Source organism: Pichia kudriavzevii, chromosome 2 (assembly GCF_003054445.1).
Source record: "Pichia kudriavzevii chromosome 2, complete sequence".
NCBI classification, from domain to species: Eukaryota; Fungi; Ascomycota; class Pichiomycetes; order Pichiales; family Pichiaceae; genus Pichia; species Pichia kudriavzevii.
In genome coordinates this window covers 16,566-38,912 of record NC_042507.1, presented here as the reverse complement: position 1 = coordinate 38,912, position 22,347 = coordinate 16,566, and the positions used below count along the sequence as shown (strand labels likewise).

Here is a 22,347-nt window from a genome sequence, read left to right as displayed (position 1 = left end):
AAATTTGTCATTTAAAATAGGATTTACTCTTACCTTGTCATACTCTTCATTTTGACGTTTTAGTTCACCATTTTAATCTCAAGTGGGAACCCATATATTTACACATATACATACACATATAAACTCTGTTTTGTTCCACTAAAATGAAGAAAGCAGGTGTTCTTGGTGCTACAGGTTCTGTTGGTCAACGTTTTATTCTTCTTCTCTCAGAACATCCTGAATTTGAGCTCGCCGCCATCGGCGCGTCCAAACGTTCAGCGGGAAAGAGGTATGTCGATGCTTGTACCTGGAAACAGACCGATTTGATGCCACAACAGGTGGAAGACATGATTGTCTCGGAATGTGTTGCAGAAGACTTCAAAGATTGTGACGTTGTCTTTTCTGGATTGGACGCCGATGTTGCCGGCACTGTGGAAAAGGAGTTTGTAGATGCTGGCCTGGTTGTCATCTCCAACGCCAAAAACTATAGGAGAGATCCAAATGTGCCCCTAGTGGTTCCTATTGCAAACTCGGAACATTTGGAAATGGTTGCAAATAGAGAAGGCGGTAAAGGCTTCAATATTTGTATATCCAACTGTTCCACCGCCGGCTTGGTTGCGCCATTGAAACCCCTTGTCGATAAGTTTGGTCCGCTCAAGTACGTTACTACAACAACTCTACAAGCAATCTCTGGTGCAGGATTTTCCCCAGGAGTCTCTGGTATCGACATTTTGGACAATATTGTTCCCTACATCTCTGGTGAAGAGGACAAGATTGAATGGGAAGCAAAGAAAATCCTGGGTAACTTGAATGCAGAAGGTAATGGTATTGATTTGGATGAAGACTTGGTGGTCTCCGCTCAATGTAACAGAGTGGCTGTCTCTGACGGTCATACAGAGTGTGTCTCCTTTAAATTCAAGAAGGAGCCTGCCCCATCCTTGGATGAAATCAAAAGCTGTCTACGTGAATACGTCTGCGAGGCAAAGAAGCTCAACTGCCATTCTGCCCCAGAACAAGCAATCCATGTCTTGGAACAACCAGATAGACCACAGCCACGGTTGGACAGAAACAGAGACGCTGGTTATGGTGTCTCCGTTGGTAGAATCAGACCAGATCCTATTTTCGACTATAAGATGGTCATTTTGTCCCACAACACTATTATTGGTGCTGCCGGCTCCGGTATCTTGATTGCAGAATTGCTAGTAGCTAAAAACATCATTTGATGAAGATAGCCTCATCTCTATATTCTGATGCTACAATCTCTCTAAGATTTTTTAACGAATATGTACAAACTTGGAATAATAACAATCTAATTAAAAAAAAAAAGTCATAGTATACCAACCTCTTCGTAGAATTCTCTCTTCCCCAGTACTCTCTCCTTTCTTGCCTTCAGTGTTTCCTCGTCAATTCGTCCTCTACATCTCTCTTGTTCTCCCGCTCTTTGTACATGTTTCTCGAAACGGTAAAGTCGAAATTGCTTTGCGTCATCAGTCGAGCCAAGAGGAAAAAAAAAAAAAAAAATATCCAAGAATGCACACAACTCTAAGATGGTGTGTCTGGCTGAACAAGATAATCGACACCACAGGAACAGGAACGTTTCTTTAAAAGGAACATCCCCCATACAGAGACGTCAGTGTTTTATTCCGCTCCATCCTCTTTTGTGCCATGCCTTATACTGCCCCTTCGAGGAGTATTTCCAGATCACAGACGTCAACTCCTTCGGAGCATTCGAATTCCAACTCTACCCGGTCTCAGAGCAACAAGGACGATCGTTTCCACAAGTTCATGAACCAAACCAATGACTCGTTTCTGAACTCTCCGCAGACAAACACAATGTCCAAGTTTTACCTCTTGGACGATACCACTTCTGCGGAAAGCTTGGAATCCGTCCGTTCCAACAACGGCAAGTCACGTTCTCGTTCTAGTACATCTTCTCAGAGAGGTTCACTTCTGGCTGATGATTTGAACATGTCCAAGTTCTACGCCAAACAGTCTGTTCACTCAGACTCTACACAGGACTTGGTGGACTTCACAACAGAATCAATCCAATCTTATTCATACACTCCCATTTCGAACAACTCATTGACAATGAGAATGAACGTTTTGAAAAGATCAATGGAAATACTTCTAGAGAACCCATCTTGGTTGAATTCCTCCGTGGAGAAGTTTCCTAACTTTGATTCACAGTCAATCATAAACTCGGTCTCCCAAGGTCCAAAATTGAAAGACCTTATAAACTCAGAGAGAAGTGTCTCCAGCTCGACATTGCAAACACTAATCCAAAGTACTTTATCATCAGACGCTAACTTCAGCTCAAGCCCAGAAATACCCCCAGATTCTCACTTTCTTTCGAGACGTTCAAATTCGAATGCTTCCTCCGTTTCAACTTCTTCTTTGCATATCAATTTCAGTGATGAATTGCTGAAAGATTTGAAGGATATGTTGAAGCTTTTGAAAAATTATCAAAGCGACGATACGGACACCGTGTTGTGTAATGATGGTCGTGAATCCCCATCTAAGCCATCTTCTCCATCTTCATCTTCAAAGTTTCAGAAAGGGGTTTTGGACCTACATGAGTTGTCCTTGGCAAATGTGGACAAAATTCCAAAATCAGCATCATCACTTGAAGACGCTGGACGGCGTGATTTTCTCAAAATTAAACTTCTACATGCCTTGGCCACCCCCTTTATAAATAACCAAAAGCCGTCATCACTGTCAAGTCCAACTTCGAATGTTGCAGGAATACCCATGCTGACGTCCACAAGTACGCTTGGCTTGTCAGAGTTAAATGATCAGTCATATTCTTCATCATCATCGAAAAAGTTCCATGCATCCTCTAATGCGAAAACTAAATCACCAAAGGCGGTATTCACGGTGTCTAGAGATTCACCGTGGAATATAATGAATGCCAATGATCTTGGCTTGCTAATGTTTGGCTTTTCCAAGTCTTCAATTGTGAAAATGAATTTAATAGATTTAATCGCTCCACGGTCAAGAGACTTGGTCATTAACCGATTACATAGAGATAAGAACCTTGTGTTTTCTGGTGAAATCATTGCGGTCAAAAGGAACAACAAGAGTTTAGCCTGGACTTCACTATGGGCTAAACGGAGAGATAATTTAATCATTCTGATCTTTGAACAGGTGGTGTGTGAAACAATTGATATGATAATCGAACGTAAAGGCGCAATCGATAACGGATTTCATGTGCTCGAAATCTTGAAGCAGAACCAAAGATTGTATCACAAATACCTCAAGTCGGAGTGTTTAAGTTCATTTTTACCATCAATGGATAGGATATTACAAAACAGTTTGAAAGACACGTTTACTGATGATGATATAACAAGTGATCATGATTCTAACATTATAAATAGCTTGAGATACTTCACACTCAAGAGAGAAAACGGTGATTATGTGCCCTGCGCTGTCACCAGTGAATCTTTATACATAGATAATAACGAACACGATGTGAAATCTTACATCAGAGTTAATTTACATTCACTACCATACATTGCAGGATTATTTCTCATTGATTCGAAAGATTATCAGATACAGAGTTTTAATGAAGCGATTGCGAGAAATTTGTTTGGAACATCAGATTTGATAAATCAAAATATTGATTTAATTCTACCCGAATTTTCAACTTTGATGGAACTGGCCATTAGGGAGAATCCAAATCTTGTTCATCAAGAAGGTTTGGTGTTGCCGGAACACTATTTCCGGAAATTGCAATCTTTTATACGAGGAAAAGACGATAATGAGCGTGAAAACTTATTCTTGGCTTGCCGAGGTGTTAAGGGTAAACATCTTGACGGTCACTTTATTACTGTGGATATACAATTACATGTTACTAAAAATGGGATGTTTTTGATTTGGATTACATTTTGCAGGTCATTTTCTAAGAATGTTCACAAGCTGGATATGATAGGCTTAGATCCAAAATCCATTATTCATCCAAATTCCGCTGATTCTCAAGAATTACTCAAGAAAGCTCATCAATATCAACCACATCATGAAAGCCACCATCTTAACGATGATACGACAGACTCGAATAACCTACCTTCTCAATTGAAATTGCTTGAGCACAAACACAGAGATCTTGATTCGCAAGGGTCAGGTACAACCTCCAACATCAGTCGTTCGAGCTCACTTCGTACGCTTAATCCAAATACATCTAGTATATCTTCCCCAGTAACCCCCAAGTATGATGAAATCAGGAGAACGGCAGATACGTCTCCATTAGACGCAATTGATGTTGCCTTACCTTTGGAAAGTGAGAATTTCTCAAAGGTAAACAAATCGTTTGGTATGTCTGCCCAGAAAACTTGTGCTGAACTTTTACAGGAGGAAGAAGAAGAACTCCAGTATTTAAGAGAACATTCACTTTATTTCCCCAAAATCATAGGTGCTGAGAAACGAACAAAAAAATTCAGTGATTTCAAAATATTGAAAAATTTAGGTCAAGGAGCTTATGGTAAAGTTGTGTTTGCACAATATAAGAAGGATCCGTTATACCAGGACTGTGTTAAAGCCATTTTCAAAGAACGTATCCTTGTAGACACATGGGTCAGGGATAGGACTTTGGGGACTGTCCCCAGCGAAATACAAATCTTGTATTCATTAAACAAGTATCCGCATGCAAATATTATGAGAATTGTTGATTTCTTTGAGGATCAGAATTTCTATTATCTAGAAACCTTACAGCATGGTTCCAAAGGATCCGGGGCTGTTGATTTATACGATATCATTGAAGTGAAGAAAGACATGACTGAATATGAGGCCAAGTACATTTATTTTCAAATTGTAGCCGCCTTAACGCACATGCATTCACACGGTATAGTTCATCGTGATATTAAAGATGAAAATATCATTGTTGATAAAGACTATTTTGTGAAACTTATTGACTTTGGCAGTGCTGCATGGGTGAAGGATGGGCCATTCGGGGTTTTCGTTGGTACCATTGATTATGCAGCCCCGGAAGTGTTGAATGGTCAACCATACGAAGGTAAAGCGCAAGACGTATGGGCAATGGGGGTGCTATTGTACACCCTCGTGTTCAAAGAGAATCCGTTTTGTAGTGTTGATGAAATCTTGGATAGTGAAGTCAAGTTTCCTGGTTATCCTAAAGTCAGTTCTGAATGTATGGATTTGATTAGACGGATCTTGATAGCAGACGTCAACAAGAGACCTACCATGCAGGAGATAAAAGATGACCCTTGGTTGGATGGGTTCAGTTAACTGATTGTTTTATAGTAAGTACATATAACCGACTGTAATGAGTAATCAATATTAGCTGCTCCCACTGTTTGTTGTAGTGGAGATGTATGTGAACAAATGGAGTATGCCTTTGTAACAAAGCGAGCACTGGCAGTGTAATTTTTCATGTTCTCAGAATGTGCTGTATGAGGTTATTCTTGCCGTTTTCATTGTTTCTATTAAAAACAACCACTTACTCCAATCAGCACCTATAAGTACTGTGAAACCAGAGGGTGGATTCTGTACGATGGTTGAAATCAACAGGCGGTTTTCTAGAGCCCAATTTGGCCAACAATATGTGCCTAACTCATCGCCATTTCCTCAGCCCATTGGCAATCAAAACATGGGCACCAATAGTTCGTTGAATTTGAGTGAATATAATAACAGCAAGACTAGACTACAGATACCGCCAAATATGAAGAGTTCGGATTCGATCTTCTCTGTGGGCACCAATGCAACTAATGCCACCAAACGAAGATTTTCCATGAGAAACAATGCTCCTAAAAACTACACTACAGACAACTACTCGGCACCACCTCTTCCTGCAACAGCACATTCCCAGATTATTTCCGAATCGTACACTAGTTTCCAGGATATGGATACAGTTGGTGAAAATGATGGAAATGAGTCTTTTGAAACCGAAAATGGCTATAAAAAATCGCCGCATGATGTTTTGCTTGAATTAGGCAATTCTAATTTCAATGTTGATCAATTTATGAAAGAGCAATTAGTTAATGCGGATGCTTCACAAATTGACGATTTTATCCAAACTGTCGACGAACTCAATATAAGTAATGAAAAATCTGTCAAGTACATTTTAACAGATTCTACGAGCCAGGTATTGAATGTTAGCAAGGCTTTCAAAGAAACACACGATGGATTAGTTTCCTTGAAGCCTAAAATAAATGAATTAACAGATGTGCTAAGTCAACAATTAGAAGCTGCGCAAGAATACCTAAGTAAAATCGAATCGGATGGAAGAGGCAACACGAACTTGGCCGTGCCATCCAATATTAATAGACAATCGGTTATGTTCTTGCAAAGTAGATGGAATGCATCGGTGAAGAAAATATACGCGGAAGTAGCTCGTGCGCATGACTTGCTTCCTTATTCGGAGTCGAGGCATGTCATTAACACCTCCCACCGTTGGAGTGAATTGAATTCGATAACCTGCAAACATGTTCGTCCGGTAACTATCACCATTTTCAATGATTCGATCTTAGTAGCTTCGAAAACGAATAGCTCGAACACCGGTTCGGCATTAAGGGAAAACAGCAAAGTTTTTAAATACACTGCAATTTATTTCTGGTCAATCGAAAGTGTCACAATTCAGAAATGTGCCCTGGGTAAAGCTTCAAATTCTAAGGACCCGTCAGCCTCGTCACATATAAAGTCAAAGGGCAGTGGAAATACCAAAAATACCGCATTATTGATTGAGAATAAAGACACCAATCAGACATTCCTGTTTAGTGCTGATATAGAAAAAGATTTTTCAGATACTATTTCCGCTATAAAGAGGGCCAGAAATGAGGTTGCATCTAATAAAAGAAGAAGTGCAAGAGATTCTACATCGGCGCATGCGAGAGCTGACTCGAGAATAAGTATCACATTGGATGAGAGGAGTAGTAACCTTGAAAGGAAAATCAAACCGGAATTTAACCAATGTGTTTTAATGATAGATGATTTGATGACATCTGTTTCTCTTGAATTAGGGTTGAAACGTTTTGATGAATGTGTTGGTTACCTTAAAAGTCTAGAGGGAGAATTGGAAACTCTGTCACAGATTGCTATTGCAGTCGGCGTTCCAAAAGCTCTCCTGAACAAGTCAACGTTTCCTTCAAGTAAGGTCCAAGTGTCTGTTTTTGCACAACATGTTCATCTTATATACAATCTAAAATCATCAGAATGTAGGTCTCTTACAGATAGGTTGGTCAAGACGTTGCTGGTGGAAGTTGAGTGCTCAACGTCAGATAAGAAATATATGAAGGAGATCATCGAGATATTCAAAGTACTGAATAAAGAGAAAGAAGCAGTTGAAACTTATTTAAAGTCCAGAGGTAAAGAACTGGAGGATTGTGTTGGTATGATAAGAGTTGGAGGTAGTGGGCTATCCAGTGGTAACATTTCTATAGATTTGATGAACCAGCAGTATGTTGTTCGAAATGATTCTGTAAGCAATAGAAGATCGGGAATCATGTCACGCCCCTCAAGTGTGGGTGGTACACCTGAAAGTGAATTAGCAGTACCAAAAAAAACAACTGATGTAACCGTTGATGTGGTAGGAGAATTGGTGACTGCCTATGTTCGTGAGCTATCGCTCGTTTACATGGGTTACATAAGCAGAGTGTGTGATGAGTGGAATGAGTTTTTCATTGATGAGTCTGACAACCCTAAGGAGACACAAAAAGCCAAGAAGCTGTCGAATATTCGACTTATTGAGTGGGTTAACGGATACATTGAAGAGATGAAGAGATCGGTACAATTAACGTTGATGGATTATGATAAAAGTGGTGAAGTGTTTAGGTCGAGTGTTGAGATTATGAAAAATGTATTTGATGGCTTGAAGGACAGAGAAATGAATGTTGATTACCTATTAGAGTTATAAAGTTTATATGGACGAAAGGCTCTTTTCTATAGTGTACTTAAATATATGAGGCATTGACTTATGATTACCACTAACCAAAGTGTAACGGAGTAAAGCCTAAATATCATTGAAAATATCAATGTCCGCAGCTTTTATTTTATCGATGTTTTTCCTAATTGTATCCAAGTTTTCATTCATTTTTTCAAACTGCACTTCTCCTTCCTGTGGCCTAACCAAATCTTCAAGAACGTTGTTGATTTTGATCAGTTCATAGTAGTTGTTATATATAATGGATTTAATTTCACTTTTGGATGAGTTAAGACTATCCAAAGCTTCAACTTCGGCTTTGATGATATTCTGATATGGCTCCGTTTTCACAAACTCATCAAGGTCTTCAATTTCAATGGGATTAATCTCAGCACTAGAAAACGTAAATGATGCCCTAGGTAACTCAAAAAGTGGTGGTTTTTCAACCTCCTCAGTTGAATTTGATGGTGGTGGTACACGTGTTGTGGGACCTTGCTGTGACAGCTTATAGAAATTTTGCAATGCTGCTCTTTGCTCTCTGAGAGTTTCTGAAGCTGATTTCTTAGAGTTTGAATCCTCTGTGGATGACATTATTTGCTGGAACCGTCACAGTTTCTAGCTTCCTCTCTAGTAGAAGAAAACTTTGATAGATAGTATCAACAATGTGCAAACAAAAGCAGTGTTCATTGTGCGAACATGAATTTCAACCTTTTTTTTTTTTTTTGCTTCATCACCTTGTAGTAAGATGCTTGTTTCTTTTTGCCTCCTTTTTATCAGGTAGTCAGGAAACGCTTTAAGTTGGACTTTTGCTTGCAGAGTATGGATTTTGGGCTTGCTAGAATAGATGTTGAAATTCCTGCTTTTAACGAATGGCGGGTTGAAACGCCAAAGAATTCGACATTTACTCTCAAACTAGAGTCAGGAACTGCAGAAATTTTTGGTAGTGAGTTGTCGCCCGATCTCACCTATGTGTTCAAGGAGGAAATGAAGTTTGCGGTTGCAACATACCATGGGTGCAAGATTTCATACACTTGTACCGTTCCTCTGGATTTAGAATACATATCGGAAGAAACGATTTTGAAACAGATGTTGAATCTACACTTGGCAATTGAAAACTGTTCAGTTGGTGGTAAGTATCCACGTATCTTGATTATAGGTCCGAAAGACTCTGGAAAAACATCTCTTGCACGGACTTTGGCTGCATATGCCCTCAAGACTTCAGAAAAACAGCCAATGCTGATAAATCTCGACCCTCATTTACCACATTTCGGTATTGCATCACAATTATCAGTAGCAAAACTATATGACTCCTTAGATATTGAAACATCTACGATTGCAGAATCATTAACCACTGGGCCAGGAACAGGCCTTTATAGATCGCAGGTTCCTCATTTAAAATGTTTTGGCCTTGAAAAATTTAATGAAAACTTGGAACTTTATAAATCCCTAATATCTGAACTCTCTGTTGAATTAGACGCCAAAATGAAGGCATCAAAAGATTGTGGTACTGTTATTATAGATACGCCTTCTTTCAATGTCTCTGATTGGAAACTCATTCAGCAGATTGTAGATATATTTCACGTTGATTTATTGTTGGTTGTCGGAAACGAACGTCTACTTGTTGATCTACGTAAGAAATTAACCTTAGAAAGTAATGTCACCATGATAAAAACACCACGTTCAAGCGGATGTATTGAGAAGGAGGCCAAATATGAACGTGATCTGCAGCAGAGATCAATAAGACAATATTTCTACGGTGTTGAACGCTCACGTTTGAACCCGTTCACTTTCCACTCGTCGGTCAAAGACTTTATTTTTTTGCAACCAAACACTAATGAGCCTAATGCTGAATTTTTGGATTTTATGGCGGGAGATGCCGACGACATAGTGAAAACAGAAGCTGCTGATGACGATTATAATCCGGCAATGCAAAGCGATTCGCATTTGGCTGTTCCAATCAAGAGGAACTGGAAATATAAACAAATGTTGAGATATATTGAGGAGCCAAAGGAAGTAGACTTAATCAACTCTGTTGTGGCGATCATAGATGACAAAGATTTCAATTTTAATAAGTGGTCTAAATTGGAAGGGGATGAAAAACTTAGTGAATTAAACAAATTTGTAACAACACAGAGCGTTTTGGGTTACTCCTACGTTTCCTCTTGCGATGACACTACGGGGAAGATTAAACTGTTGGTTCCCTCACCTGTATCCTCAATGCCAGGCAAAATATTAATTGTCACTGAAATGAGATACCAAGAGTAAGCACTTTATAGCAATAATTCTCAATTTAAGGAATTCTTTTTAATGTACTATAATTTTTCTAAAAAATGAAAAATGAAAACCATTTTAAAACTTGTTATAGCAGATACATAATTTGGCTAATAGGTCTCTTCGTTGTAGTCCACCCTTCTGGACCTCTTACTTCTTCTAACACCTTTGTATTTTGAGCCCTTTGTACTTTTTTCAACGTAATCTTGATCCCCTTCTTTTAAAGAACGGATGCCTCCATCATCTGAATTTTTACGTTTTTTGGTAAAATTCCTTTTGCCTGTATTATCTTCCCCGTCCTCAAGGGCTTGCACCTCCAGTTGAGAGTGCTTCTTTTTGTTTTTTCTGCTCTTTGCAGGGGTGTGTTCTGCTCTCCACCTTAATCTGATCAACTCATCTATAGCAGAGGCATATTTATCGGGAATAAAATTGGTTTTCACGTTTTCATTTGCCTTATCATTGCTTAACTTTGAGAAAAGATCACTAGGTAGACTGAGCTGATTAGGCCAAATCGATATATTCCAATTTTTGACTTTCCCAATGTATTTCAGAGCAGCTTGTGATAAATCGGAAATGAAATAAATTGCAGTATCAGAGTGTTCTCCCTCGATAGTTGAGATAGCTTCAAATTGTTTAATCCTCTGGCTGAGATAATACAATAAGGAGATGTTATCGAAAGTGCTAATAAGAGATAAAGCATACACTATGTGTGTTATAGCGAACATTGACATTTCTTTGAAAGCATCATGTTTAGTTCCTTCTTGGGAATCATCAACTTCGGTGTAAGAGCCAAATAGTTCCTTAAATTCGGGGTGATTTCCAAGCATATGGAGTAATCTGATGTATGATTTCTCAAATATAAGAGCTTCTGTATTTGAACTACTCGCCCTTTTTGTGAATAGAGCTGTAATCCAAGTAGTGGTAGTTAATTTGAGAGACTTCTCCGGTTCAAATGCAGTGAAGAATATAAGAGGTAAAAACTTTTTGGAAACCCTATTTTGGATTATCTTCTTCTTGAGTTTCTCTAAAAACAATTTCCTCACATTCATTTCGACATCTTGAACAAGTAAAATCAATCTATTGATTCTACGTTGATCAATCAATGTTTCGTAAGATGGATATTGAGAAAGCTTTGTCAGTTCAATCCCTGCATGCACCCTCAACCTCGAAGCAAATCTTGGAGGTGTATCGTTCGTAGAAACAATCTCACCTCCTCTATTAATGAATGAAGATAACATGCTTAAAATAGGCTTTGCTATCTGTTCTACTTCTGCGGTTGGATAGTCACTGATTGAAATTAACCAATTGGTCAGCAATTTCATGGCCAAGATCTTGGAATAGCAATTTGTGTTTTCAATACTATAATTCAGATCTTCATCACTTATCCATGTCGATAGTTTTGCTTCCTCGTTCTCCTCCTCTTTCAAACGATTTTTTAGAAGGACCTCACTGGCTAAAAATTCACTAAGTTCCTCCTTAATGTGGTCAACGGATATCAGGTCACATAAAAACAAGGAACAAAGAGCTGATAAATGCGTATTGAAAAAAGAAGATCCAATATTAAGTGGCCAAACATGGTGGACCATTTTAACAAAATAGACACCCTTTATTTCTTCTTCCATCTTGTTCATGATTTTAACGGAATATTTAGCTTCCAAAACGGTACCTTTGATGGAGAAATCAAAAAGAGTGTCGTAAAATTCCCTGTTCCCACATACCCTGTCGCCATTTTCTAGAAATTTATGGATAATTTTGAGATCTTTCCAGCAATCACTATGGATCCTTGTTCCGCAGAAATCAATATTTCTAGCCTTTTCTACCAACCTATCTACGATACCTTTTATACTAGATGATAGATTTTCTGGGTATATTATGGAAATATTAGTTAACAGAAGTTTTGCCGCTTGGTTGAATTGATGGGTGGAATCATTATTTATTTCAATTAGTTCAGTTATATTGTCGACATTCAAGAATACGTTAGAGCTTCTTAGCATCAGTAGTTGGATGGTATTATAGATTTCACCTGTCTTTACACTTTCAAAAAGTTTATTTTGGTCAAAAAGTTTTCCGTCTCTGAGTCTGTTTAAAATTTCTTTCATTCCATTAACTATAGTATCATAATCTGATGATGGTGTAGAGATTACCCTCAACAAACGGAAAAATCGTTTATTATCAAGAGAGATGAAGGATTGAAGACTTTCTTGTGGATTATAGGTCGGTGGGAACCCCTTAGAGAGCCATTTAACAGCATTCCCAATTTTCTGATCTTTATGCTCATCCTCTTCATCTTCAATAATGGCAATCAGCTGCAAAATCACCTTCGAAACCTGTGGCTGTCTCCTCAAAATGGCTAAAAATGATTGCCTGGCCTTGTCGTTCAACACAGATAAAGTAAACAATAGCCTATTAACTCTAGCCTCGGTATTTGAGCTGAACGGTAGTATTTTTTCACACAATGCTATGTCAACTTCGGCGTTGATTGTATTATCATTAATGTAAATCAAGTTTAGAATGTGATTTGGAATATCCTGGATCATACGATGGGAACGGTGTGTTTCCTCCTTGGTGGCATAATTATAAATGGTTGATAAGAAATTGATTATTTCGGTTCTAATCGTATGGTGCTTCTCCCGGATGAGTTTGAACAAAGTATCCATTAAGGAATCCTTCATTACCTTGTCAAGGAAAGTTGATGGCTTCAATTTTTTTAGCTCAACTATGGTTTGAAGCCTTACTTTATCATTTGAATCGACCAAAGTTTTCAACAACCCGTTAACGATATCGGAGGTTATATCATTTCGAGCTTCAAGGATCTCTGCTGAACCGTTTATCCACGTCCTCCTCAAGGATATTGAGATATCAAAAGGTTTTTTCAGCCAATTCAAGTAAGTGCTGGCAAACGTTGCTGGGAAATTGATCCTCGATGGTTGCATGGCTAGCATTTTACTAATGGTATCAGTAGCGATCGATCGAACTAGGGGATCATCAGCTTCGAGCTCGTTGTCGAGTAAACCTAGAACGGATGTTAGCATTTCCGGAACATACCTCCATAATTCTACGGCCAATGTGTGAATCTTTTTCATTTGGACCATATCGATCATAGGTCCTTGTCCATCTCTGCTGTTATTCTTGTTATCCTCTGAATCGTCGCTTTCACTATAATCCATGTCATAAGCATCGTCATTTTTTGTTGCTTCAAGTATCATTTCTGAGAAAAAGTAGGTAACCAACCTCGACAATTTGTCGGAGTTGATTTCACAGAGGGCCAAACTCAAATCAAATCCGGGAACCCTAATATTTGATTGGTTTTTCATATTCTTTGAATTTGCCAAAAACTTGTTCAAGATTAGCTTCAAAACCCGCAGATCCAATTGGTTGGCTTCACTAATAACTTCATTGAGTATACTAATCAGTGCAGGTTGTAATTTTTCTTTATCAAAAGATTCGTTTGAAGTTAGTGCATAAAAGGTTTCAAATAATCGTACAATCAACTTCTCGTTATGATCCAAGTCTGTCATTAAAGCGATTAACTTCACTTCGGCTATTCTCTCAAGCATGTAAACATAATGAGGATAGTAAACAGAATCTTGGTCGTCCAAAAAAGGGAACTGTTGAAGGAACAATCTAAAAATTGAAGCCAAAGTCGAACTACTGTAAGGAGCATCTGGAGCAAATAATCTTAGAACATCTGTTAAGCAGCAACAAACTAAAGCTTGAACGCCCCTATTTGTGTTTTTCAGAAGCTTTTTGTTGACCAATTGCTCTTTAACGACTGAAAGTGACGCCAAATCGATTTGTGATTGCTCCAAAATGGATAGTTCCTGATGAAGCTCAGCGAGACGCGTCAGTAATTCCCTTGTGGAGATCGGATTCGAAACTGTTGAGACTATCTCTTCCTTGAATTTCAATCTCCTCCCCTCTGTCATTGAAGTTCAGTGATTTGTTTATAGACTCAGTTACGCTTCTTTTCGCAATGAAAATATAGCGTTACCAAGTAGTTTAGTAGTCTCTTGAACGATACAGTTCAACACTGTTCACGCGTAACCTCTTGCGTTTCAAAATAACATGCGCGCCTCCGAGACTGGCATTTTTTTTTTTTTTTTTCGATAGTTTCTCTTCCTGGAGGCTATGACTTTTGATGAATCTGAATATGCTGCTATAGTGTAACCTCATCAAATGTAAAGAGCATGTAGTTCAATGTAGATATACAAAGACAAATTTCTCCGTAATGGCATTATTATCAAATCTACGCTGGAAAATAAACACTTTGATAGAGTCTACAATTGCTTCGTCTAACCTATCTGTTAGGTACGCTTCGCAGATCATCCTGTTGCAGGTTTTATATTACCTCTCGGCATCGGTGATTTTCAGAGTGACATATGCAGTTCTAGGCTGGAGTTATAGTGCTGGAGTATTACTGAACTGGACGGACATCTCAGTGGAAAATACGTTTGGTCTCACACTAATACTGCTATGGCTATTCAATGCCTTAGTTTCCGTTGTGATTGTCACTTTGATTATAGGGCGTTCAAAGCTTGTGTGGGATTTTGTTATTACCATTCACTTTTTACACTTTGTACTTGTCTGGATTGCCAATGGGATACCCAAAAATATATATTGGTGGTTACTCCAGATAATAAGCTCCGTTTTTATGATAGTTTTAGGTACATATTTGACTAGGAAGATCGAATTGAGAGACACCTTCTTTGAGAATATGACAGACATTGAGCTGGCAAATTCAAAGTGATTTCCAAGGCCCAGGGAGAATCGTGAGACTGCAAGGTAAAATACTATTCGTTTATTAATGTGAAGGGGAATATTAGGTATACCATGATCGACTAAAAAGAGCTGTACATAGACTTTGTTGTTCGTGGGGGGAAGCGGTTAGGAAGATTTGAGAAATTGCATTACTTTGTCCTTACCCTTTCGTAGCAGCATTTTCTTGACTAACAGAAGTTCCCTCAGTTCTTCTTTGCTGAACTCGTTGAGTTCGACTTTCAGTTCTTCGTCCGCAACTTTTAATAGTTTTTGTAAATTTGATACTCGAAATTCGTTATCTAGAATATTTCTGTTACTGAGCTGGCTTAAGCTCAACACGTAATCTTTCAAAGTAGGTTGTAGCTTCATCAATGTTTCTATGTTCTTGGTGTTCTCATTGAGCCTCTTCACTTTGCTCTGTTTGATAAAATTAAGAACAATGTCCTCCTCGTTGATTTGAAATGTCAAATTTGAAAACTTCAATTTGGAAGTATCATGGTTGTTTCCGTGGAGTGTCTTAATCTGATTTTTCAAGGCGTCCAATTTATCCTCTATGTTGTTTATCTGAATATTGGCATTTATAGGCAATTTCCCCATGACGTTTTCAAAATTTTCTATACTTGATATCGGCACCACAGATTGATCTTTGAATTTTCTAATTGGTTTGTAGAGGTCATCAACATGCGCCGGACACTTCCACTTTGTTCCTAGCTTTTTCACACTAGCTAATGGAGGATCAACACAATCCAGGTGCCACGATAGGTCACAGTAATCGCAATTTATAATCTCGTTATTGAGGCCACTCTCTCCGCATTTATAACAAAAATAGGGATTCCCGTTGGCGTCGTAAACACCATTCAGAGGGTCATCGTACTCTTTGATTAATTGCTTATATGTTTTTGCCGGTTTGAAGGAGTCATCATTGAAGTCTCCTAGTCTGTCCGAAGATATGTGTTCGAAGGACTCTATTATTTCTTTAGGAACTTGGAATGAAATAGGGTCCTGAAACAGTATATTGTCAAATAGTTTTGAAAAAATCCCTACATTTACAGTTAACGAGTTGGCACTCAGCGCCTCCCTTTTTGCTTTCTTTTTGATACATTCCTTGCAATACCAAAACTCGGGAAGATTGTTCGGGTCAATGGGAGGATTGATACAATGAAAGTGATATGATTTTGGGCATGATTCACAACAGAGAAACATTCCTGTCATTCCACAACATGAACAGTAGTCGTTATTTTCCACACCTTCATCGGCTGATGATGCAACAGGTTGGGCTGGTGACTCTGATGGTGACAAACTTCCCAGGGCAAGCTTCTTTGATATATCTAGAAAATCTTTGGGCCTGTTTAACAGCTGATGCTTTTTTCTATTTTTTTTACTGTTGGCTTTCCCAACTTTAGAAACAACATTCTCCCTTGTAATCAAAGGTGTACGTATGTCACTGAGCACTGTAGATTCTTCTACTTCCTTTCTATTCTTGAGACCTTCCACGTATTTTTGCAGACGACTATCGTCCAAACTGTTCTCTGAACTTTTACCCTTGCTGAAGACACCCAACTCCTTTTTTATCTTAACAGTAGGTGATTCTTCAATCTTCTGACCGGTAACAATAATAGAGTCGCCTAAAGGTGGTTCTGTAAAGGCATTCACACCATCCGTCTCACCGTCTCCGCCTCCATTTCCAGAAACATCTGCGCTTGATTGAGTAGCCGATAATCTTGAGGCACGGAGCCTCCGCTGCGGTATAGCGTTGTTATTCTTCTCACTTTTCCTAAGCATCTCGGTCTCTAATTCCAATTGGATTCGGCGAGATATTCCGCTACTATTTCAAATTGTTATGTTGGCTGGCTCCTCCTTGCCTTAAACTACGTGTTCTGATGTCGAAGACACGAAAAGGTTAAGAAAAATCGGAAAGAAATTCCAATAAAATAGTGTAAAAAAAAAAAAAAAAAAAAAAAAGCGAGTATATCTGCCCCCACTTTGCAGTTGCTGTTTTAAGATGTGTTTTTTTCATACTCCATTTGAAAACTTCCGGTTATGGCAATTCTCTGTGCGCGCTTAATTAGTCACTTTATCATTTGAGAAATATGAACACTATAAAAAAAGTGCAAAAGTGCAAAAGTGGACAAAATTTACAATCTCTATACTATATTTTTTTTCTTTTCTTTTCTTTTTAAGCTTATTGACAAGGTTGTTGCGGGAAAATGTTAAGACATGTTGCAAAGAGATCATTTGGATCGCTAGGAATCCCACAAAATAAGCTAAAGTATATTCCTAAAGGAGGATTCTACCCTAAGGGTTTCAAAGTAGGATCAGTAGCTTCCCATGTGAAGAAAACAGGAGCACCCGATCTAGCTTTAATTCATTCAGCCAAACCATGCACAGCTGCAGGTGTCTTTACGACTAACAAGTTCAAAGCAGCACCTGTTATTGTTGATAAGGAAAACTTAACGCTCAAGAAAAACGAAGACTTCCATTCGATTATAATTAATTCAGGCTGTGCCAATGCTGTCACTGGAAACGGTGGGTTGTCGGATGCAAAGGACATCATAAACTACGTTGATAAAGCATTGCATGGAACAACATACCCTGTATCTAAAACACTGACAATGTCAACGGGTGTCATTGGACAGAGACTACAAGTGGATAAGATCAAGTCAGGTATTGACAACATAGTGACGGAAATTGACTCACAGCATGAAGACTGGCTCAAATGTGCCAAGGGAATAATGACAACCGACACGTTTCCTAAATTAATATCTAGAAATTTCAAGATTAATGGAATTGAGTACAATATTGCGGGTCTGGTCAAAGGTGCCGGTATGATTTGTCCCAACATGGCGACTCTGTTGGGTCTGATTATCACAGATGCCCCAATAGAGTCAATCACCTTACAGAATTTGCTTAGTAAGTCTGTTGATAAATCTTTCAATTGTATATCGGTGGATGGTGATATGTCTACCAACGATACCATTTTGTCATTATCAAATGGTCAATCTGGTGGAGAATTGATCACCGAGCAGTCTGGAGAGGTTTACGAGGTTTTTGAAAAGAACTTCAAAGAGATTGCCATTGAATTGGCAAAACTAGTTGTGAGAGACGGAGAAGGTGCTACCAAATTCATCACAATCAAGGTGAAGAATGCCAAAAACGATGAAGAGGCGAAACAAGCGGCAAACTCTGTCTCTAACTCTGCATTGGTCAAGACTGCCATGTTTGGTAAAGACGCCAATTGGGGTAGAATTTTATGTGCAATTGGATATTCTGAAATCGATGTTGAGCCTACGAAAACCAACGTTTCCTTCGTTCCAAGTGATGGAAGTGCAGAACTGAAGTTGTTAGTCAATGGAGAGCCGCAACTAGTTGACGAAAATAGAGCAAGTGAAATCCTCGAGCACGAAGACCTTGAAATTGCCATCGATCTTGGTCTCGAAGGAAAAGGTGAGTGCACCTTCTGGACATGTGACTTGACTCACGACTACGTGACTATTAATGGAGACTACAGGTCGTGAAGTTGGATAAGAAACCTTTGTATTTGTGTGTGTGTGTGTGTGTACAACAAATATATAGAGACAACGCAAATTCTAATTAATCCGAAACATTGTTGCCGGATCAGGAAATTCCGAAATTTTGCCACGTCATTTTCATGTAGCAAAAGAAAAAATTGAGTTGATATTTCGCGTCGAGAAATCTTCAAATAAACACAGATGAGATGCCGAAACGTAAAAGAGGCAACAACGGTACTTGGGGGAAAAGAACAGAAGATGAGGAGGCAGCACTATCCCCGTTATAGATCATCGATTAACAATGTCCTTTGCAGATAGAGAATTCCCAAAGACCATTTGTCTTTTTGACGTTGATGGAACCCTAACTCCTGCCAGATTAACCGTCTCTCCGGAGATGAAACAAGTCTTGAAAGAATTGCGTAAAAAGTGTGCCATTGGTTTTGTTGGTGGCTCTGATTTCTCCAAGCAGTTAGAACAATTAGGTCCAACTGTCTTGGAAGACTTTGACTACTGTTTCTCTGAAAACGGTTTAACTGCATACAAGCAAGGTAAAGCTTTACCAGCGCAATCTTTTATTAATTGGATTGGTGAAGACAAATACAATGAGCTATGTAAGTTCATTCTCAGATATTTGGCGGATTTGGACTTACCTTTCAGAAGAGGTACCTTCATTGAATTCAGAAAAGGTATGATCAACGTTTCCCCCGTCGGTAGAAACTGTAACACTGAAGAGAGAAACGAATACGAAAAATTCGACTTACCAAACAAGGTCAGAGAAAACATGGTTCTAGCCTTGAGGGAGAATTTCAAGGATTTGGACTTGACCTATTCCATCGGTGGTCAAATCTCCTTTGACGTTTTCCCAACTGGTTGGGACAAGACTTATTGTTTAAGACATTTAGAAGATGAAAAATTCGATACTATCCATTTCTTCGGTGACAAGTCCTACAAGGGTGGTAACGATTATGAAATCTACACCGACGAAAGAACTATTGGTCATGCTGTCACTTCTCCTGAAGACACTATTGCCCAACTAAAGGAAATTTTTAAATTCTAAAGATTTTATCTCTAGTCTTTCTAACTTAGCTTGATATTTTTTTTTTTTTTACAGATTTAATCCAATAGTTTATAAAGCAATCGTAAGAATTTGTTTTGTAGGAAAAAAAAAACATAGGGAAGAAAGAAAAAGAGAAAATAACAAATACTAAAAAAAAAAGCTAACTACGTGTACGAAGATGAACTGCTAGTTCACTATATCTAACTGACCAATCTAGCATATGCCAAAACCAATGAAAACGTACCTGCGCAAACACCAAATAGCCATTGTAAGACAGTAGTCTTGACACTGTCAATTTGAACTTTCAAGTTATAAATCTCTTGGTTGATTCTAGTATCTGTTTCTTTGATCTTCAAATCATATATACTACTCTCTTCTCTGATTCTTCCCTTCTCCAAACTTAGATCCAACCGGACACTACTTAAACTCTTGTTTATTTCTTCCTTGAATTTTATTCTCATCTTCTCAAGCTCACTCCTCAACCTTTCGTTCTCGTTTTTGATTGAATTGAAATCGGACTTGTCAATCATCTGTAATTCTCCCTTCAATTTGGCAAAATCGACTTTCTGCTTGTAGGACATTTTATTTAAAACCTCTCTGGTGATCAAGTTAGATGCATATAGCTCAATACCGTCATTTATAGAATTCGCAATTATATTAGCTGCAACTTTTGCCTGTTCTTCGGTAAATTTGCCATCTCGGGTTATATCATCGACAAATCGTTGTGTGTTGAAATTAGGCCCCTTGATGGAGAGATTTAGGGGGGATGTATGGAAACTTCTGATGCATCTTCTACCAAACATTTCAAAGTGTCGTCTAATAGTGTTATGGAATCCAGTTGATGGGGATTATGTTGATAATAGAAACGCCATTGTATATGAGATTCATAGACGCGGTGATGAAGTAGCTGAAAAGGTTTATTTTGTTACTCCAGTTTTTTTTTGGCCTTTTTGGAGGGGAAATAAGGGGTCTTTTTTTTATGTTTATGGGGTGTTTATAGCACAGCATGAGGTATTTCAATTTCGATCCGAATAGAACAGATGTGACGCCTATATCAGAAACATTGGGGAAGTTGTCTCCTCAGAAAGTTGCAACGGAAAATCTAGATATAACTCGGCTTGCAGAAAACGCATGTGATCAAGATATTACTGAAGATATCTTAGAACAATATGTTAATGTGGCGAAACGGATCAATCACGATAGTATCAAAAAGTCGAAACGTGGCAAGAAACACCAAAGTGGGTATTTAACGATAAAGGAGTATGATGAGTACCTTCGGGAAAAATACCCATTAGCAGAATCAAAGACTACGGAAAAGTTCATCAAGTTACAGAGACAAAGGGCCAAAGAGTTAATGCAGGAGACAAAAAAGGATGAATGAGTGTACGGAATAAGGCAATATATGTATAAATGTATATGATCTTTATATTTTTATAATAGATATTGTTAAACGTGTTTGAATCAAGATGAAACTACAAGTCAACAAAAAAAAATAAACAGGTACTGAAATTTGTCATTATTCGTAATATGCTGAATACCCATATAATCCAGAAAAGATAAAGAATGCAATAGAGCCGCCCAAAAGAATCGTTTTCAAACTGATCTTTGTGGAGACGTATTTGCCTCCCAGAACTGCCAATAATGTGCACAGTACATGGCCAATGGAGCCGCCGAGGATGATCATATCCCAATCGGCGCCCGCTGCCATGGCAATTGTAGTGATTTGAGACCTGTCACCCCATTCACCCAAAAAGGTCATCATGAATGTTTGATACCAAATTGGAGAGGAAATGTAAGATAAAAGGTTCTTGAGTTTGGTTTTCCAATCGGATGCGTCAACCTTGATACCTTTCTCCAAGTCAGATGATAGCTCGTTCAATTCAACCGTTGAGATTTCCTCTTCAACTTCAGCCAGTTCATCCTCAACACCGGCATCTTTGGATGTCTCAAAACTTTCACGAAGTAACTTAATACCGAATGCAAAAAATAAAACAGCGGCAGCAGTTCTCGTGATTGTAGGAGATAAGAGTTGTGGTAAAATATGGCCAATAGCACCAGATAACACGGTCATGATGACCAACGCAGAAGAGGCTGCACTGAAGACAACCATCCGTGGATACCTCATTGCCATAATGGCAGCAATAAGGAAGGTTTTGTCACCGATTTCACTGACGACAATCATCGAAATGGCCAAATAAAAGGAATAAAATGGTGTTAGTGTCTCACTGTCATGCAAACTAGTTGCAGCTTTTTTCTTGGAATCACCGGATGGAACAGACGACTTGGGAAGCTGTTGATCAGCTTCAGAGTCCTTTGTATCGAGATTTTTATTGTTTTCCAATTGGTTGACATTTTGGATAGTAACCAAACCTTCGGCATTTGTATCAACACCTTCTGGTGGGGGGTAGACTGCCACAGCTCCAGAAACGAGAATAAAGGCAGATAAAACTTTGGAGAGCTTCATTTCGATGTGGAAGTTGTCCTAGAGAAAAGATCTGAAAAGAATGCTCCTAAAAAAGTAAAAAGGTATCAACAGATCTGAACAAGTAGATGCATAGAGAAATGTTGGAAAAATCAAGGAACCATTCCTTCCCCTCCAAACTAAGACGAAGTAATAAAAAAAAAAGGAAAAAGGAAAAAGGAAAAATAAAAAGCGTGCTTGAACCCGAATACCGCGTTTCCAAGTAAACTGAGGCTATTTATAATTTCCAATCCGTGGGATTGAGTTAGTTTATTTTGTTATTAAGGAACGGGTATAACCTCACTGAAGAGTGTATGGAGATTTATCCTTTTTGAGATGTCATTTCCAACGATGACTGTATTGCAAAGACTTCAATAAATAGGAATGTTTAAAATATAATACTGCTTATGAATAAATAGATCGATATAGATGAAGATTCTCTGAA

At 38.5% G+C, this 22,347-nt stretch overlaps 12 protein-coding genes across 12 annotated transcripts; 7 read left to right on the top strand and 5 right to left on the bottom strand.

The window, feature by feature from the left end:
- Positions 1-143: 143 nt before the first annotated feature.
- C5L36_0B00260 (uncharacterized protein) lies at positions 144-1,202 on the top strand (the record flags this gene model as incomplete). Its single annotated transcript, XM_029464377.1, has 1 exon — positions 144-1,202. One exon carries the CDS (start codon positions 144-146, stop codon positions 1,200-1,202), a length of 1,059 nt encoding a protein of 352 aa, XP_029320236.1.
- Positions 1,203-1,644: 442 nt separating this feature from the next.
- C5L36_0B00250 (uncharacterized protein) lies at positions 1,645-5,217 on the top strand (the record flags this gene model as incomplete). Its single annotated transcript, XM_029464376.1, has 1 exon — positions 1,645-5,217. The coding sequence occupies one exon, from the start codon at positions 1,645-1,647 to the stop codon at positions 5,215-5,217; it is 3,573 nt and encodes a 1,190-aa protein (XP_029320235.1).
- Positions 5,218-5,482: 265 nt separating this feature from the next.
- C5L36_0B00240 (uncharacterized protein) lies at positions 5,483-7,840 on the top strand (the record flags this gene model as incomplete). The annotated part of the gene is made up of 1 exon (XM_029464375.1): positions 5,483-7,840. One exon carries the CDS (start codon positions 5,483-5,485, stop codon positions 7,838-7,840), a length of 2,358 nt encoding a protein of 785 aa, XP_029320234.1.
- A 96-nt stretch (positions 7,841-7,936) lies between these two features.
- On the bottom strand, positions 7,937-8,437 carry C5L36_0B00230 (uncharacterized protein; the record flags this gene model as incomplete). The annotated part of the gene is made up of 1 exon (XM_029464374.1): positions 7,937-8,437. One exon carries the CDS (start codon positions 8,435-8,437, stop codon positions 7,937-7,939), a length of 501 nt encoding a protein of 166 aa, XP_029320233.1.
- Positions 8,438-8,665: 228 nt separating this feature from the next.
- On the top strand, positions 8,666-10,111 carry C5L36_0B00220 (uncharacterized protein; the record flags this gene model as incomplete). Its single annotated transcript, XM_029464373.1, has 1 exon — positions 8,666-10,111. The coding sequence occupies one exon, from the start codon at positions 8,666-8,668 to the stop codon at positions 10,109-10,111; it is 1,446 nt and encodes a 481-aa protein (XP_029320232.1).
- Positions 10,112-10,227: 116 nt separating this feature from the next.
- Positions 10,228-14,043, bottom strand: C5L36_0B00210 (uncharacterized protein; the record flags this gene model as incomplete). The annotated part of the gene is made up of 1 exon (XM_029464372.1): positions 10,228-14,043. The coding sequence occupies one exon, from the start codon at positions 14,041-14,043 to the stop codon at positions 10,228-10,230; it is 3,816 nt and encodes a 1,271-aa protein (XP_029320231.1).
- A 302-nt stretch (positions 14,044-14,345) lies between these two features.
- On the top strand, positions 14,346-14,864 carry C5L36_0B00200 (uncharacterized protein; the record flags this gene model as incomplete). The annotated part of the gene is made up of 1 exon (XM_029464371.1): positions 14,346-14,864. The coding sequence occupies one exon, from the start codon at positions 14,346-14,348 to the stop codon at positions 14,862-14,864; it is 519 nt and encodes a 172-aa protein (XP_029320230.1).
- Positions 14,865-15,001: 137 nt separating this feature from the next.
- Positions 15,002-16,657, bottom strand: C5L36_0B00190 (uncharacterized protein; the record flags this gene model as incomplete). The annotated part of the gene is made up of 1 exon (XM_029464370.1): positions 15,002-16,657. One exon carries the CDS (start codon positions 16,655-16,657, stop codon positions 15,002-15,004), a length of 1,656 nt encoding a protein of 551 aa, XP_029320229.1.
- Positions 16,658-17,082: 425 nt separating this feature from the next.
- On the top strand, positions 17,083-18,390 carry C5L36_0B00180 (uncharacterized protein; the record flags this gene model as incomplete). Its single annotated transcript, XM_029464369.1, has 1 exon — positions 17,083-18,390. One exon carries the CDS (start codon positions 17,083-17,085, stop codon positions 18,388-18,390), a length of 1,308 nt encoding a protein of 435 aa, XP_029320228.1.
- Positions 18,391-18,685: 295 nt separating this feature from the next.
- Positions 18,686-19,441, top strand: C5L36_0B00170 (uncharacterized protein; the record flags this gene model as incomplete). The annotated part of the gene is made up of 1 exon (XM_029464368.1): positions 18,686-19,441. One exon carries the CDS (start codon positions 18,686-18,688, stop codon positions 19,439-19,441), a length of 756 nt encoding a protein of 251 aa, XP_029320227.1.
- A 200-nt stretch (positions 19,442-19,641) lies between these two features.
- Positions 19,642-20,244, bottom strand: C5L36_0B00160 (uncharacterized protein; the record flags this gene model as incomplete). Its single annotated transcript, XM_029464367.1, has 1 exon — positions 19,642-20,244. The coding sequence occupies one exon, from the start codon at positions 20,242-20,244 to the stop codon at positions 19,642-19,644; it is 603 nt and encodes a 200-aa protein (XP_029320226.1).
- A 713-nt stretch (positions 20,245-20,957) lies between these two features.
- On the bottom strand, positions 20,958-21,905 carry C5L36_0B00150 (uncharacterized protein; the record flags this gene model as incomplete). The annotated part of the gene is made up of 1 exon (XM_029464366.1): positions 20,958-21,905. One exon carries the CDS (start codon positions 21,903-21,905, stop codon positions 20,958-20,960), a length of 948 nt encoding a protein of 315 aa, XP_029320225.1.
- Positions 21,906-22,347: the final 442 nt, after the last annotated feature.